Raw genomic sequence first — 17352 nt, 5'->3', positions numbered from 1 at the left:
TGCCACACAGAGTTCTAGCAGCAGACCCATCTCTAGAACAGCTGTTAAGAGGAGACTGCGCGAATCAGGCCTTCATGGTCAAACAGCTGCTAGGAAACCACTGCTAAGGAGAGGCAACAAGCAGAAGAGATTTGTTTGGGCCAAGAAACACAAGGAATGGACATTAGACCAGTGGAAATCTGTGCTTTGGTCTGATGAGTCCAAATTTGAGATCTTTGGTTCCAACCGCCGTGTCTTTGTGAGACGCAGAAAAGGTGAACGGATGGATTCCACATGCCTGGTTCCCACTGTGAAGCATGGAGGAGGAGGTGTGATGGTGTCGGGGTGTTTTGCTGGTGACACTGTTGGGGATTTATTCAAAATTGAAGGCACACTGAACCAGCATGGCTACCACAGCATCCTGCAGCGACATGCCATCCCATCCGCTTTGCGTTTAGTTGGACGATCATTTATTTTTCAACAGGACAATGACCCCAAACACACCTCCAGGCTGTGTAAGGGCTATTTGACCAAGAAGGAGAGTGATGGAGTGCTGCGGCAGATGACCTGGCCTCCACAGTCACTGGACCTGAACCCAATTGAGATGGTTCAGGGTGAGCTGGACCGCAGAGTGAAGGCAAAGGGGCCAACAAGTGCTAAACACCTCTGGGAACTCCTTCAAGACTGTTGGAAAACATTTCAGGTGACTACCTCTTGAAGCTCATGGAGAGAATGCCAAGAGTGTGCAAAGCAGTAATCAGAGCAAAGGGTGGCTATTTTGAAGAAACTAGAATATAAAACATGTTTTCAGTTATTTCACCTTTTTTTCTTAAGTACATAACTCCACATGTGTTCATTCATAGTTTTGATGCCTTCAGTGAGAATCTACAATGTAACTAGTCATGAAAATAAAGAAAACGCATTGAATGAGAAGGTGTGTCCAAACTTTTGGCCTGTACTGTATATATATTCACTTTCACCGCATCAGAGTTCAACTTCAGACCTAACCATAGATATTAAGTTTTTAATTATTTTTTATTGTTTTATATGTTTTTATGCCCTTTTTTGTCATATGATGTCATGTGTTTTGTCATGTCCGGGTGTTTACAGTTGAAGGCATACACCACAGATCACTGTATGGTGCATTTTGCATGCATGTGCTCCACATTTGGCGCACTGGTTCAACACCCTTCTGCACTGTGGGCACAAGACACACTGCCTCCACTTTCTGGAGGCTCCTGACTGTGTGGCTCCTCCTCCTCCTCCTTTTCCTCCTCTTGGGTGGGGTGGGGGGTGGGGGGGGGGGGCTTCAAACATGCACCTGCAGACACATGCTACCACACATCCAGTAGAAGACAGGGAGCGCTCTTTTCATCAAGAAAAAACGGAAACACAGCCCATATGGCCTTTGATGACTCGAATTTCACACTCACACACACACACACACACACACACACACACAGAAACCGTGCAGTATAGTATGTCATCAAAATATAATAAAAAAAACGTCATAGTATAGTATGTCATCAAAATATAAAAAAAGTCAAAGTATAGTATGTCATCAACATATAAAAAACGTCATAGTATAGTATGTCATCAAAAAATATCATTAAAAAACGTCATAGTATGTCATCAAAATATAAAAAACGTCAAGTATAGTATGTTGTCAAAATATCATAAAAAAACGTCATAGTATAGTATGTCATCAAAATATTAAAAACCTCATAGTATAGTATGTCATCAAAAAATATCATTAAAAAACGTCATAGTGTAGTATGTCATCAAAATGTCATTAAAAACGTCAAAATATAGTTTGTCATTCAAAATGTCATAAAAAACATTGTAGTATAGTATGTCATCAAAATGTCATTAAAAACGTCAAAATATAGTTTGTCATTCAAAATGTCATAAAAAACATTGTAGTATAGTATGTCATCAAAATGTCATTAAAAGCGTCATAGTATAGTACTAGTGCAGTGGCTGTAGTAAGCATATAATTTGGTAAGGAGGCGTCAGCTGAAAGATGAAAGGCTACATGTGTCTGTGATTGATATGGATACAGATTGAGGTGTATATGTTTAATCACTTGTTGTTTATGAAGTTGTTGTAATGTCTTGTGTTTGGCTTTTAGCAATGACACTGTAGGGAATTGAACCCCATTTCACTAAGGTGAAAGTACCAGGTGCGCAGGTGTTTCCCAAGTGGTCTCCGCGCACGCGCAGCTCGCGCTGCTAATGGCGCTCACAGTATGAATGGGTAGTGGAAAAAACGCGAATATAAACAGTAGAAATGTGGGGAAAAATGCAAAAACGGCATCGTGGCTGTCTGCACATGACCAAGATGAAAGCCTATGTGCAAGTTCAGAGAAATAGGTCAAAGCAGTGAGGAGGAAAACGGATGATGACAGACGGACGGACGGAGGGACAGAGGTTTCTCCATTTAATAGTAGGATAGTAGGATAGTAGGATATATTATCTTAGGAAAAGAGTTTTCGAAACCCGGAGCTGTTCCACAGACAGTGAAAGGTGAAAGATGTTGTAGATGACACTGAGAGCACCCAGGGGAATGTTCTAAATATATGTGTACATTTTCTGTTTCAGAACTGAGAACACTACGATAGAGTAAAGCTCATTTGGGTAAAGAAAATTAAATAAGCATCCTGTGGATCCACACAATCAGTCTCCCATTCATTGTCTATGGAGCAGCTCCAGACTTTTATACCTAATAACATCCCAAGTTTGAGACCTATCCTTCTTTGGTTTCTGGCTTTACAAGAGAGTAGTAGTATGTTCAGAAATATTGATTGAACTTTCCTAGGCCATGAAAATAACATACTGGACTTTTTCATATAGGTGGTGTTCCCCTTTAAAGGTCTGGTGTGTAAGATTTACTGGCATCTAGCGGTGATGTCATAAAACTGAAACTTCTCCTACAGTAGCCGATGTGAAAATGCAAATGGCCCCATCTAGAGCTTGTGTTTAGTTTGTCTGTTCCTGGCTGCTGTAGAAAAAAATGGTGGACTCAGTGGAAGAGGATCCACTCTGTATGTAGATAAAAACGGCTCACTCTAAGGTAGTAACAATATAATGATTCTTATTTTCAGGTAATAATAAACTTACAAAAATATAGTTATGAATATTCCATTCCTTTTCTTCCAGTAGATGCAGCTAAATCCATTACAGTGGAGTTTTAAAGGACTAAACTGTGCAAATTAATACAAAAATGTAGGTTTCTGACAGCCAGATCCTGTGAACATGATTTAAAAAGGAAATGAGGGATGAAAATGTCACAACACACAGGCAAAGAATCAAACACCTTATTCATATCTTCCAAAGTTAAGTCAGCCAGTTCACTGTTATTGTCTTCATTGTTTTCCCTGGTGCATACGTGTGAATACACACTTCCTGTTTGACATGTTTTACCAGGTGTGTCACAGCGTGAGCACCAAGTGATACAACCTATTCTGGTTTCATTTTTTGTGATCGTGTGTCTGCGTATACAGGTGAGTGTTTTTTGGGCGGGGTGACGGTAGTAAGTAAATTGAGTAAGATGTATGTGTGTTTAGTAGCATTGTGTGTGTGTGTGTGTGTGTATGTGTGGGTGGGTGTGTGTGAGATCACAGAACGCTGAGTACATGTTTGCTCAGTAATCTCTGGCTGAACCTGTCTGATAGGTGTGGGCTGGCTGGCACTGACTTGCGCAGGTATGAAGAGAAATCCAGCACAGTCCTGAGAGAGGAGAGGAACTGCAGCACTTCTGTGACAGGAACTTCAATTTCTCAGACAAACAAGGGGGGAAAGTCACATACAGAAACACCTGTACAAGGGACAGTGAAAGAGGAACTGTGAGAACAAGAAGAGGCAGTTTTGTGAGGACAGACAGAACGGAGGACGCTTCAGAATGTGAAATAACCTGGAGGAGATTCTTTTACTGCGGTTCGACCAATGGGTCTGGGATTCCAATGTGGCATTTCAGGCTCTGGGATGTACAAGATGTTGCTGTGTTTCTCAGCATCACATTATATATGTGTCACCTAGGTAAGCAATCCAGCACATGTCTATAATTTTATCCTCTCCAGAGAGCCCATGTGTTTGACTATTGTGTTTGAGAGCATGCCTTTATGGTAATCCTATATTTGCTCAGGTCTAAGGTCCCAGCCCTTTTAAAAGGGTCTTACATTGAGAACCAGGCAGGAGTTCAGACTGGAGAACAGATTCATGATATTTTATCAGGTTCTGTGTCTTGTCTTGTATACCAGGGCTAAGTAGATCAACACAACACAGTCACGAACACATGGCTGTGTACACATAAACATCAGATTGTCCTGGTCCGAACCCAAGGTCCCAGTGCACTTGAGAAAATCTGAATCCCAGAGAAAATGAAAAGGAATTGGGAAAGAGCAGTAGCTGATTTAATTACAACTGGAAGTTAAGCTGCACAGAATAACTACACCATGACCAGCTTCTTTGCTAAAATTAATGGGAAACAAACAAGCATGTTTTTTAAAAAAAAAAAAAAAAAAAAAAAAAAAAATTAAAAAATAGATTCTTCTAAGAATTTTGTGTTATGGAGTTATGGAGGTTTATTGCTCATTATTATAACTGTGATGTCTGAAGAAAAGGACAGGCAGTTTTTCCCACACCGTCTTCTTGTTTATTAGTCAGCATTGGTATGCTCAGGTGGAATTCTTTACCTGTGTCTCATAAAGCAAATACCACCAGCAGAACCAGATCCCCCACTGAAACTCCTGTGAAAATATTTGATGAGGGGCGGCCAAACCAGAAAGGAGGCCAACGCTGTTGGGTACATTCAAACTGGTACTTCTCAGCTTGTTTGACAAGTTTCATTCCTCCAGCAAGAGGCTTGTAATTTGAAAAACTAACAGAACAACACATTACTATTTATACACTTCTGCTTGAATTAAATGCAAATGAGTCACAGTATTTGCCAGCCACAGTGTCATGAGATGCAAAACCTGTGAGGTAAAACATTTTCTTTTTATAGAGCTGTATTGTGTCATACACTGGCATGTTTCTCCTGTAATTATGGTCCTACCTGGGTGAAGGTTGAACAGGAGCTAAAAAAGGAAGGTAAAGGTGTGATTGTAACAAGAATACAGTGTGAAATAAGACTTCTTACCTGTCTACCTACCTGTCTACCTACTTACGTAATCTACCAATGTGGCCCCCATATCTTTATATGTATTTATTTGTTCATTTCAAAGTGAATCTGAACATGTTTTATCTTTACATCTTTTTCACATCTCTTTATTCTTTTCACTTTGGAAGCTGGAGCCATCTCCATCCATTCTCCCCAGAGGAGCCTGACCAGGTCGGTGCAGGAGGATGTGTTTTTCTCAGTGGATGTTACCTGTAACGGGATCCCCACCATACAATGGACCTTTATGTCAGGGGCGGTGAGCCGCACCATAGGGACTTGGCGGCCGGGGGTGTACACCAACATAACAGTGGATTACAGCAGCAGAGTGCAGGCCTTCAACAATGGCTCAATGGGCCTGTCAGACCTGCGGCTGCAAGACGCTGGATACTACGTCGTCACTGTCACAGAAACAGCAGGAAGTAGCAAGGACGCTGGATTTGTCCTAAAAGTGAATGGTGAGTGGGTCTGGGCCTCTGTGTATGTCATTCCCAATGCAATAGATAAGACAGCTACATTTTCGAAAACCTAATTTGACCATGTCTTTGCAGGCTAGAGTCATAGGTTCAAGGAAATTAGCAGAGCTTGCTTTCACACTCTTATACCTGCTGCCCAGTACAGGCAACAGCAAATCAGACTACAATAAAAACAGCAAGAGTGGGCCAAAAAACAGGATGTAAAACAAATTACAGCCAGTGACCTGATTTTCTCAGCACTTATGGTACTAATTCCAGCATGAAATAACAGCCAGAGTCTTGCTGTAAGCTCCACGGAGGCAGTCTGACTGCGAGTATGCCTTGCTCAAACTTGTTTTGGTAACAGTTATTGCCCTGTCGAGGTTTGCTAATTGTCTGCACACGCACATAACACACACACACACACACACACACACACACACAAACTTCCCTGAATGAAAGTAGATAAAAAAGAAACAAAAAATGCAAAAAATGCCAACCTCACACATTTTATGGACACATTAATGATGTACAGACTGTTACTTCAGCATCTATGAAGGTAGCAACAGTCTGGAGTGACATTTTGAACATTATATGTGATTTTTTGATCTTCAGATCTGGCATATAGTTTGAGTTTATCATAGTTATTCATCAGTAAGCAACATGAGCAGTTATATCTTTGATAAACTTTACGACCTGATTTTAGTGTCAAAAGGATTACTGTGACAATAATTATACATACTGTATTATTTTGTTTTTGTAACTTAGACACAACCATGACATTGAACCCAATAATTGTCTTCCTGCTACCATGTTACCTCATCTCTTCATGTGTGTCCTGTGTTTGCATCTCTGGAAAGTAGTCTATGAAGAGGCTTTTTTAAATGTTTTGAGGTAAACATGGTGTGGCTCCTGTGTCCCTGTCCTCCAGAGGTGCTGTACGAGGACCTTCAGTACCTGTCTGTCTCTGCCTTAGCACTGGCCTGTTTGGCTGGCCTTCTCATGCTGGCCATGTGGCTACTAGACAAGGCCTACAGGAAGATAGTGGCATGGAGACGCAGGAAACAGATGCCAGGTAAAACAACATGAGAAATAAGTCTCTTAAGTACATGGTCTTTTATTAGGAGCAGTGGTGTAATCTGATGTTTGCACTGAAACTTTCACAAGATAAACTTCAGTTCACAACTCACTGGGAGTAATTACAGTATCTTGGTGTAAAGAGTAAATAAAAAGAAAAGTAAAACATGGCAGGTAATGCTACTTGTCTAGATAGTGATAAATATATATTTAAACAAAGATATTATATGCTTGATTTTCATGAAAAAAGAACCATGTTTTCATAAGGTTGTGTATATGAGAGGTTTGTTTGCCCTGGAGTTCACAGTTTACTTTATTACTGCTGCATCATTGTGTGGAATGTATGAATATGGCTTAATGGGCGTGAATGTGGGTTGAAGTTATCTATTGTGTCTAAGCAGGGGTGTGTTTGAGGACAAAGGTCATTTATAGCTTTGTTACGTCAATATGTTAAGTGCTATTCTCCCTTTATGCAGAAAATGATGCAACAGAGCTGCAGCCTCTTTGATGGACATCAGGCTGCAGGAAAACACATGAGAGACTGTCTGTCAAACTTGGACTTTTTAAAAGTTATGTATGTATATAAAATAACTGCATTTTTTTAATCCAACAAGTTACTTACAGCCAGATGGCTTGAAAAAAGAAAAACTGTGTACCAAGATGTTTACATTTGTATTGAATACACATGCATTTACAGCTCACTGCTGTGGACACTGGATTGAATGTAAATATATCATCCATGGCACTGAAAAAACAATACATACTGTATTTATTGTCTGAGCAAATGAATGGTGTGGTTTTCTTTCACTTGTTCTTTCTTCACAACCATCAAGACATGAAACAGGCCTTGGAAAAAGTTTCTCAGCAGGTAGTCTGTATCGGACTTCTGATGCAGTGATCAAACGGGGAGAACCATGAGACTGCCGCTCATTTTTAAAAAAAGCTGTATTAGCATCTATATACACAGCATGCTAAAGAAAAGAGTTTGATTACAATAAATCAGTCAACTTTTCCTTGCATAACATCTGTACTTCAAAGAAGCAGTGTGTAAGATCGAAGGGGATTTAGTGTCATCTACCAGTGAGGATTGCAAGTTGCAATTTTGCGACCAGAATTAAATGCAAAAGTCTCTTCTTCTCCAAAACAAACAGATAGGGTGACTGAAACAAGTAAAAACACTGTTTGGCATGTCACAGAGAGGCTGTGGTGGCCAATGCAAAAATGTAAACAGCCACTAGCCCCTTTTGCACTGCCTCTTCAGGGTGGGAATTTCATGCTGTTATGCTGCTTAGGTACAATTGCAGCATGGGATAATTGGGTTGTCTCGCCTCCAAGCTGGCAGCATAGGTAGTAAAAGCACCGAAATGATGGCTGTACAGCTGGCAGGAAGGGAACATGGACGGGATAGGAGTGATATTTTGACAACGTTTTATGTGTGTGACCTACTGGTGGGAGATTTAAAAAGCAGCTGGTAACTCAGAGAACAACAGAGGCCAAAAATGTCATCAAATTGGGAAAGCAATGAGGTCTGGGAGCTCCTTGCCCTCTCAACAGAAGACCGGATTAACCGCCATATAACATGGCTGGTAAATTATTGTTATTGTCATGTTAATGCCATTGTTATTGTTAATAAAGCGCTGCTGACACATATGTGATATGTCGCACTAGAGGCCGACTCTCTAATGTTACTGCCTGTAATGCCTCTTTTCATTCAGTGATGCCATCATGCTGTCTAAAATTACACACTAGAGTGGCATGAGTCCACCACTGATTGGTTTTGCGTAAAAATTCAAAGGCAGCATAAAAGAGGGACTTCGACGCTGCCCTATAGCACGATCTCTGTAGAAAGGGCTAGAGTTAGGTTTGTCCAACTGCAGAAACTCCGTGGATAAGGAGCCGCTTTCTATGTAGATATTTCTGCTAATGTATCCCCCTCAATCCTACACACTGGACCTTTAATTAAAGGTGAACTAAAACCTCACGTGGTTCTTTCTTAAAACTGATGAATCTGAATTTGAAGAAAGTCATTTTCTCCAAAATGCTGTTGCTCAAATCTGACATGCGATTAAGATAAAGCAAAACTACAGAAACATATTCCTCATATTGGAAATACACTGAAGTGTTTGCCAGAACTCCTAAGAAAAAACTGATTCACAGCTTTATTCTTATTATGACAAATCTGCACAAATACAGACTTAATGTTTTATTTTGTATCAAAGTGTTTGAGGTACACGCACGCACGGACACACACACACAATCAAAAACAGAGCAGGCAGCAGACATTGCTGGAGGTGGAAAGAAGACTGTGGCAGTATCAAAAAGGAAAATGTCACATTTTTGATGGAGCTGTCTGTATCATGACTGCAAAGCCTTTGTGCTGCTGTCCCTTTCAAATGTTGTGGCTGAACATATATAAAACATGGCTTTGTAATGAGGGAGGAGTCCGCAGACTGACTGTATCTACGGACAGGGAGTCAGAGCAGCCATGAGAAGCTCCATCTTGTAGACAAAGTTTCGTCCCTCCATCTTGCTCCAGTGGACCTCTTTGCTCGGCCCTCTAAGGTGGCTCCACTTGGTGTCCTGGATGACGTCGTTCTTTGGCAGCTCTTTGGTCTGGCTGCGGGGGAACTGGACCAAAACTTTGCACCCACTCTCTGGGCCGTTACGCACTGAAAAGACAAATAGAGACACACAGACAACATGTTAGTAACTAAAATCTGCTGATGTTAATACAACCTGCCTTGTTATGGTTATGAGGATATTCAGTTTTACTTTATCAAACTGCCTTAGGATACTATTACAATGTCAGAAACATTAATTCATTATGTTGAAATGACGCATTCCAGGAGTGATTCTGTGGTGAAGTGTTTTACTTTCTTAATGATGCCTCAACCTGTATCAACCTGTTTGTGTATTCTTGAGTAATTCAATAGTTGAGACTGGGTGTGTCCGAGTTGCATTCGGTGAGAGTTATTGCACTAGAAATCTGGCAATTTATGTAGCAGACCAAAAATGACACACCATATTAGCAACAATACAGCTTTACGAGTAGCTGATTTTCATGTCTCTGTACCGGTGCTGACATTGGCCAGAGGCATTATGTTTTCAGGTTTTCTGTCTATCCCATTCTCATACCGTGATATCTCAAAAAACGCCTTGAGGGAATTTCTTCAAAATTGGCACAAACATCCACTTTCAACAATGAACGACACTGATGCAAACTATAACTGCAACTTGACAGGTTTGCTGAGGCATACAATCATGAGGCAGTTAATTCTAGTTTTAAATCTATTTTAAAATATGATTTGCTTATGATAAAGGAGAACTTCCTTTCTGGAATGATTTTTACAACTCTCTTCTCACCTGAGATGGCGTACTCTCCATTGGGCGAGGCAACAGTGACAGCGGAGGCATTTCCAATACTCTCCACTGGGCCCAGGCCTACATGGTTACTGAAGCTTAGGACATGCCAGCCCATCACTTTGGCCAGCTGCTGAACTGCATGCACCTGATGCTGCGACATCTGTAAAAGTAGCAATAGCACACTGTGAAAAAACAAGTTTATACAAGTAAATGTCCTGCATTTAAAACCTGTTTAAAAACTGTATGTACATAGGTTAAAAGCTCAACAGGTCTGCGGTCAACAACTGTGTGGGAAGTTAACAATGAGGGAGCTGTGATACCTGTGAGAGGAGGAAGTCCTGCAGTTCCTGTTCCTGGTGTGATAATGTGACGACACGTCCATCTCTGTGCACCACCCTGATTTGCTCCACACCAATGTTCAGCTGCAGCTGGATGGACCTAAACACACAAAACATGTCAAGACTTACCCAAGACTGGTCGTAGGTGTCAATCAGGCAGAATGAGAACAAATGTGATGGTAATGAAATACATAACGATGGACTTAAAAAATGCATTTCATAAAAGCAGACAACTCAAAGGACTTTGTTGCCTGTATTTCACTGTCATATCTGTCACTGCTATTTCAAATTTCATAATGGGAGTAAAACTGAAAGGCCTCCAATCACAATCCACAACTTTCAGTACATATAATTTGAAATGTATTTAAAGGGCTCGCAGATGCTCACTGCAGCTCATTAAAACATTAGCAGGTACCCTGCACGTGCCCACACTGTGTCCCCCTCTATGCTCTGGTTTTTCCATTATCCTTCCCGCTCTTCTTCCACTTACTTGCAGATCTGCTCGTAGCCCTGAGAGGTGATGAGCACCTTGACGCTGGACTCATACACATCGTTGATATTGGACCAGTGAGCCTGGATCTGCGGGTCCTCTATGCGGCTTGCCAGGCTGTCGATAGTCCGCGCCGTCCTGGTGATCACAGACATTAATACTGCTAAATTATGAACCAAGTGGCTAAAGATTAAACCTAGTATAGGGCTTTATTCAGAGTTGTATAGTTAACACTGCCTTAACAAAAATACTAAATATATTGCCAGTTATAATTTCTACGCTTATAAATGTATTTTCCTGAGATGAAATTTTGATGAGCAAGGACAAAATATGCCACCTTTTGGCCAGATGTGGCACTGCAAACAGTGAGGTGCATGTTAGGGACTGTTTGGGACTTTCATATCATGTGGACTGAGCAATGTTTGCTGACTTGTAACTAAGCAAATATTACTCACCTTCATGACCTCAAACTATTTCCTCTGCAAACTGGTTCTACATACGATATCTCTGGTGGTAAAACAATGTTGCATAGTTGAATGTTTACTGGCCCCTAATGTTACTGTAACCAAAATGTTGTGGGACAATGCCATAACTGCCACTGGCAACTGTGTTTTGTGACTAGTCGAAAAATAAAATCATAGCTAATACAACTTAAGTTACCTGCTACGTAGGAAGATGTGTTTGGCCTGTTTGATGATCTTCTCGAGGAGCCCCTCACTCTGTTGCAAGCTGGAGATTTCAGCTTTGTCGTAGGCCAGTGGCCCCGCTAGGCGCATGCGCTTGTGGCCAAAGGGGGCGCTAGCAGGATGTGGCATCACCACAGAGCTCAGCTGCTGCTTGTGGAACTGTAAACATGGACAAGGTTGTTACATAAAATGAAGACTGGTAGAATTTAACTGATATGAATGAAAGATCTGTATGGATGGTAGTTTTCTAGATATATTTGAAGCAATATTTTATTCTGGTTTGAATGTGTTGAAGGATGTTCCGTTGTCTCCTGAAGATGGGTGTGGTTTGTGCAAGGGGGTCAGAAGTAGGGGTGTAGCAAGTAGGCAGGGAGCGAGCCACTGCCCCCCAACAACTTAACGCTTCAGGCCAACATTCGCTAAGTTTTGGTTCACTGTATCACAGCTGGAGTAATTCCACTACAACATGGTCTCTGGTTTTATCCTGTGAATAAGACTCAATTTGGCTGTTAAAGTTTTCCCGCTGAGCCCAGCCCGACCGCTACAGGAGATCAGAGGCAGATAATTATGAGATGTGAGTATGATACTTGAGAGTTTTAAAAATCCTGTAATGATATATTGACTGATTTTAATTTTCTTTACACATGGTACCTTATTTTTTTTTTTTTTGGTTTTTAAAATTGTGAACAGGAAATGAGCTGGCTGGGACATTTATACAGTGGAAAAATAAACTTGTCACTATTTGCTGGTAGACAAACAACAGAGTAGTGACCCTGTTTCAAAACATATATTATCTATATGCTAATTTCTTATCATTTATCCACTAACATATATGATGATATAATGTATCTGCAATGAGCTAATATCTCTACTAGGCAGCAGCTTCAGATGAGATGCAGAGTGACTTCATATAGTGTTTCACCTCTCTCATCATTTGATGTAGATTGTGTTCCAGTACGTAAAGGTGGTCGTCTGGTTTGGGTTTCTCTGGTGACGCCCGATGGTTCTTCTTCTCCCCCGTAGAATGGCACAGTGAGATGGACAGCTGCAGACCTATAAGGCAAAAAACATGGTGGAAAAGAAAAAATAAAGCAAACTCCACAGACCCAGATGATAATATGTTTAATCTGTTAACAACGTTTTACCTTTTTTCAATGTCATTCAAATGCAAATATTCTATGTTCATCACATACACACTTTTAAAATAAGGTACTAATGTAGAACTATTAGAACACAGCAGAGGCCTGTAGTGATGCATTTTCATTTTAAATATGCATCAAACATAGATTTTCTCATATCGTCCAACAAAATCATGTTGTGAGTGTTCTAACCTGGGAAAGGCTGTGAGATGATCTGATTCTTCACCACAATGTGAGGGATCTGGGATTTAATCTGGACAGCTTCCCTGGACAGCTGAGCGAAGATCTCTTTACAGAGCAAAACATTCTGAGCCGCCTCCAGCTTGACGTGCCACGGCTGGGTACCTGGGCGGAGAGGACGTCAGGAGGAAGAGAGATCAGCGAGAATGGGAAGAGATGAAAGTGATAAAAATGATGCTATGTGGAGGAAAAGAGAGTAGGGTGATTTTAAGAGATGACATTACATACATTTACTAATTCTACAGGCAGTTTTTGAACCAGACTCAAAAGGATAGTGGGGTTGTATGAGGTACTTAAATATACAGTAGTCAGTGTAAACCTACAACAGATGGCGGTCAGCACAACCCCAGTTTGGAGGCAGCAGGAGTGCAGATACAGAAGCTAAGTAATGTAGTGCTGTGGATAGGGGCAGCAATAGAACATATTTTAGCCATGTAAATAAATTAATATCAGTTTAGGTACGGGTTAGGGTTAGGGTTAGGGTTTGCTTTATTTAGAATATTTTCACCACTTTATCTTGCCCTCAGACAGTGATTTCCAACAGGGAACTAAAGCCATTATCGATGCTCTCTTCAAAGCCACCAGACTCTTGACAAAAGCATAATTTTTTCCCACAGAACTCAGAAGTTGCTGATCTACTGCTGCTTTGATCAGTTAGTTTGTTTGTATTATTGTGTGACTTTGGTAAATCCAAACTAACCCTTTAAAACACCAGTCACACAATGATACAAACAAACTAACTGGTCTGTGTTCAGCACGTTAAATGACTGTTTTCATCAAAATGTCTGGTGGCTTTTAAGAAAACACAGATGGATATAACAGCTTCAGTTCCCCATCGGAAAGGGTTGTATGACTGCAAGGTAAAACAGTGAAAATATTCTAAAAATAGCGTGATTACTGTGGCTGTACTCCTGTCTGTTTCTCCACACTGGAGGCATGCCGCCATCTACTGAAGGTAATACACTAACTATGGATAAGTACCTCATACAACCCCTTTAAAAAAAATCAAAACTATTCCTTTAATGGTTGTTGGAAGTTGTGCAATGTCATGTCTCTCTGTATTGAACCATACCGGCTTTGGTTTTTGGCGGCCTCCTAAACAGGTTGACAGTTCCCAGATCTCCAATGTCTGGAGCTTGTTTCTGGATGGACACCTGAAGACATAAACAATATTCCACTATGAAAACTATCTACTAAACCTTCAGACAACATATGGGATGACAGGAGACCTTAACATGGATATTGTAAAATAATATACACAAAAAAACTATAGATGCACTACACAGGTAGTCCACCAAATAATTTCTACATAACTAACTCTAATTTTCACCACTGCCTCAAGATAATTTATAGAAGATTTTCCTTTGTTTCTTTTCCTTTTATGCTATTAAAAAATGCAGTGGTGAGTAAGAAACAGGTAATCAATGAAGTCCAGCTGCTGACTATTCATAAGTGTAAAATCTATTCAACACAGACATATCTTTATACCGCTCATAGAAAAGACTGTATTTTAACGGAACGTGCCATTGTGATTTCCCTCTCACTTTGATATAAGCAGATCCCTCCAAATCACTGGGGATCTGGACATCGAGGGGGCAGTAGTCTTCTGGGATTTTTTTGTCCAAATCAATGTCTGTGTTCTTGATCACCTCAAACGTGCCATGGTGAGGAAAAAGGGAACCTGCATGTGTAAATTGTCAAAACATTAGCTCGGCATTAGGCTACATGTTAAGTGTCCACATGTTACTTTGCAGAACACAGTATGACAATATGAGAACTACGTTGGGCAAAAAGCCTTTCACAGATTTGACTGAATATACATTAGAGGCCTCATCACCTGCGCTTCGGTAGCTGAGGTCTCCCAGGATCTTGTCTCCTACTTTGCGCAGTTTCCACTGAGAGCGGAGTCGCAGCAGCTCAGAGTTGAAGTCCCTCTGCCTCCTGTTCTCCTGGTTCTCTGCTACGGACTTGTTGAGCTTCTCTGCTCCCTTTAGGAGGAGCTGCGCTGCTGTGCCCAATGATTTCTTTTTACTGATCAGCTGGAACACCTGGGGGGTCTGCACAAGGACAAGAAATGCTGTTATGAATGGAAGTAAATATGTGTGTAAAACAGAGAAGGTGCACAGACCTCCTTGACAAATATAAGCCACAGAACGTCATCATTTTGAACATTTCTTCAGTGCTGCAGTCACACTGGATTATTATCTGTAAGATCTTTATCTACCCTCCTATTCATGTGAAGTGACAGTAGTGATATTCTTTAGCAGTTCACCTTGCCAGCCGTTGGATCCTGAGACACTGGGTCTAAAGCCATGTACTTCTTCTCCTTCACCACGCTGAGCACATCATGGAGTACACACATCTCTGTCAGGGCACTGCGGAGGTTGTTACGCACTGAGTCCCAGGGCCAAAGAGATGGCTGGAACTTCACTGTGCCTGTGTTTAAAAAAAAAAGAAACAAACAAAAAAAAAAAAACAACACTAATCAGATTTTATTATTGCAAGGACTTGAGACAATGCTGACCACTTTCAACAGACCTGTCTGTTCACTACTGCTTTTTATTCATTTTCTTTTAAACTTGTTTTGTTTTAATGTTTTTTTTTTTTTATTCTATGTGCTTTTGATAGTTTGTTCTGATGTTTTTATTGTTGTTCTCTATGTGCTTTTACTTGTTTGCCTTTATTGTTCTTATTGTATGAGCTTTTGATTGCTTGCTTTTATTCTTATATCATTTGTTTCTTGTGTTTTACCTGTGTAATCTGTAAAGCACTTTGGGTATGAAATGTGCTATATAAATAAATGTGCCCTGCCTTGCTTATCCTGTGCAGAGTCATAGGGACTGGAGCCCTCGTTATTGGTAATAGGAAGGTGTTACATAAAGGTGTGTCAGTAATAAATGTTAAGCAAAGTCTCTTTATTTTAATGATTTACAAATGTTGTTACTTGATCTTGATGTAAAAGTCCTTAATTTTCTGTTCTTTTTTTAAAAAAATTAATTAAATTGCATACTTAATTTATCACCATGAGGAGGGCCATGAAGCTGAAAAAATAATCTGAGAATGAACAATTTATTGGGGATTTTTAAAAATAATAAACCTGCATTGGTAAAGGACAGGACCGCTGGGTTTAAGCTTACTGAGTTACCATCATCTCCAATGCAAGTTTAAAGTTAAAACACAATCTCCTACTTTCCTGTCATTAAATGTTTAGAATTCACTGATATTGCCTGGTGTTCCCCTTGCAATCAACCAAATCTGCAGATTTTTCACATGTAAAAAACATTTAAGGATGAACTTAGCTGTGCAGCACCCTGAGTGTTCTAGTGAATCAGTGATGGGTTAATCATCAGGCTAACAGAGTCTAACCATGGCTCTAAATTCTCCCTGCTTCCTCCTGAGCAGACATTACCTTCTTCTTCCTCTGGCTCCTGCTTGCTCCACTCACGGTCCCTGGGTTCCCCCTCGGTCCCATCCTCCTCTGAGTCAGATCCCTGGCTGAAGTCGATTCTCTGTGCCAACTTTGCCAAGTTCTGGGACATGGACAGAGGGGGGACATATGTTTCTGTTCCATCCAGGGCCACTTCCTGCACCTGCTTCTCACAGGAAGACTCGATGCTGACCCTCACTGCTGGACCACCGGACATGATGGCAACACTGACAGAAGGAAGATAAGTAGAAAGATTTAATCATCAAACTGCTTAAGACAAATCTATTTATCGATCCATAGGATTAAAATGCAACATACACATTAATGCAGCAGCAATATTGATCCAGAAACACCACATATAATTGTTAAACACTGACAAGGAACATTTTGCTGCACAATTAGTACTTTTACTTTTCACACTTTACTTCAGTGAGGCTTTGAATGCTGGGCTTTTACTTGTGTTGGTATATTTTTTTTCAGTGTGATATTCGTACTTTATAGGAGAGTAAAGGGTCTAAATATGAATATTTATTCAACTACTACAAGAGTTTTCCCTCAAGAGCTGCATAAATCACTGTTACTACTAATAACGGCCGCACCAACTGCATTTGATTGTGTATTTCTGCGTCAAGCTAATGTTAGCCAGACTAGCTAACGTTAGCTCTTTGCTAATCTCACTAGATAAATGGAAGTCCCTGGGCTGCCAAAGAAACACCCAATGACAACATGATCTTTTATTCGTGTAGACCTTACCTTCAGTATGCTCCAGTCAAAAGTTTAAAGGGTTATTCACTGGACGTTTGGAATATTGTCCAGTAACGTTAGCGAAGTGAATGGGTCATTCTCCTCTCATCACACGGAAGAACTGCTGCCCCCTAGCGTGATGCTCACGGTATTACGAGTTTAGCGGTTTTAGGTCCTTTATGTTGCCTTCTTTTGTATCGCTTTAATTTGTTAATTGAGTAAGCGTTTTTAGTTTCGTTTTATTTTGTAGGGAAAAT

The 17352-nt window shown here is 40.6% G+C and overlaps 2 protein-coding genes across 3 annotated transcripts; one reads left to right on the top strand and one right to left on the bottom strand.

Moving 5' to 3' along the window:
* Nucleotides 1-3086: 3086 nt before the first annotated feature.
* Nucleotides 3087-7453, top strand: LOC125888787 (V-set and transmembrane domain-containing protein 5). Of its 2 annotated transcripts, XM_049576389.1 has the most exons (5): nt 3087-3481; nt 3653-4016; nt 5268-5594; nt 6523-6666; nt 7145-7453. In XM_049576389.1, the coding sequence occupies exons 2-5, from the start codon at nt 3941-3943 to the stop codon at nt 7174-7176; spliced, it is 579 nt and encodes a 192-aa protein (XP_049432346.1). In that variant the 5' UTR covers nt 3087-3481; nt 3653-3940; the 3' UTR covers nt 7177-7453. The 2 variants fall into 2 exon arrangements, with proteins under 2 accessions (XP_049432346.1, XP_049432345.1); XM_049576388.1 differs by lacking the exon at nt 3087-3481 and having other exon boundaries at nt 3525-4016.
* Nucleotides 7454-7590: 137 nt separating this feature from the next.
* Nucleotides 7591-17256, bottom strand: med17 (mediator complex subunit 17). The gene is made up of 13 exons (XM_049576380.1): nt 17105-17256; nt 16334-16578; nt 15197-15360; nt 14762-14981; nt 14469-14605; nt 13997-14078; nt 12877-13029; nt 12468-12598; nt 11520-11704; nt 10860-10997; nt 10352-10469; nt 10032-10191; nt 7591-9337 (listed from the first exon to the last, which is right to left on the bottom strand). The coding sequence occupies exons 2-13, from the start codon at nt 16566-16568 to the stop codon at nt 9129-9131; spliced, it is 1932 nt and encodes a 643-aa protein (XP_049432337.1). The 5' UTR covers nt 16569-16578; nt 17105-17256; the 3' UTR covers nt 7591-9128.
* Between the last annotated feature and the right edge of the window lie 96 nt (nt 17257-17352).

The sequence above is a fragment of the Epinephelus fuscoguttatus genome, linkage group LG5 (assembly GCF_011397635.1).
Source record: "Epinephelus fuscoguttatus linkage group LG5, E.fuscoguttatus.final_Chr_v1".
Lineage (NCBI taxonomy): Eukaryota > Metazoa > Chordata > Actinopteri > Perciformes > Serranidae > Epinephelus > Epinephelus fuscoguttatus.
The sequence above is the reverse complement of the archived record's forward strand: the minus strand, read 5'-3'. Positions and strand labels throughout refer to the sequence as shown.

What these genes read in the sequence shown, in the direction of transcription:
- med17 (XM_049576380.1), bottom strand. Translation starts at nt 16,568, where the DNA reads ATGTCCGGTGGTCCAGCAGTGAGGGTCAGCATCGAGTCTTCCTGTGAG. An exon ending in AGGGATCTGCTTATATCAAA is followed by an intron (nt 14,079 to 14,468) that starts GTGAGAGGGAAA and finishes TTATGTCTTCAG; the next exon opens with GTGTCCATCCAGAAACAAGC. An exon ending in GGCTACGAGCAGATCTGCAA is followed by an intron (nt 10,470 to 10,859) that starts GTAAGTGGAAGA and finishes TTGTGTGTTTAG; the next exon opens with GTCCATCCAGCTGCAGCTGA.
- LOC125888787 (XM_049576389.1), top strand. Translation starts at nt 3,941, where the DNA reads ATGTGGCATTTCAGGCTCTGGGATGTACAAGATGTTGCTGTGTTTCTC. An exon ending in ATTATATATGTGTCACCTAG is followed by an intron (nt 4,017 to 5,267) that starts GTAAGCAATCCA and finishes TCACTTTGGAAG; the next exon opens with CTGGAGCCATCTCCATCCAT. An exon ending in ATTTGTCCTAAAAGTGAATG is followed by an intron (nt 5,595 to 6,522) that starts GTGAGTGGGTCT and finishes CCTGTCCTCCAG; the next exon opens with AGGTGCTGTACGAGGACCTT.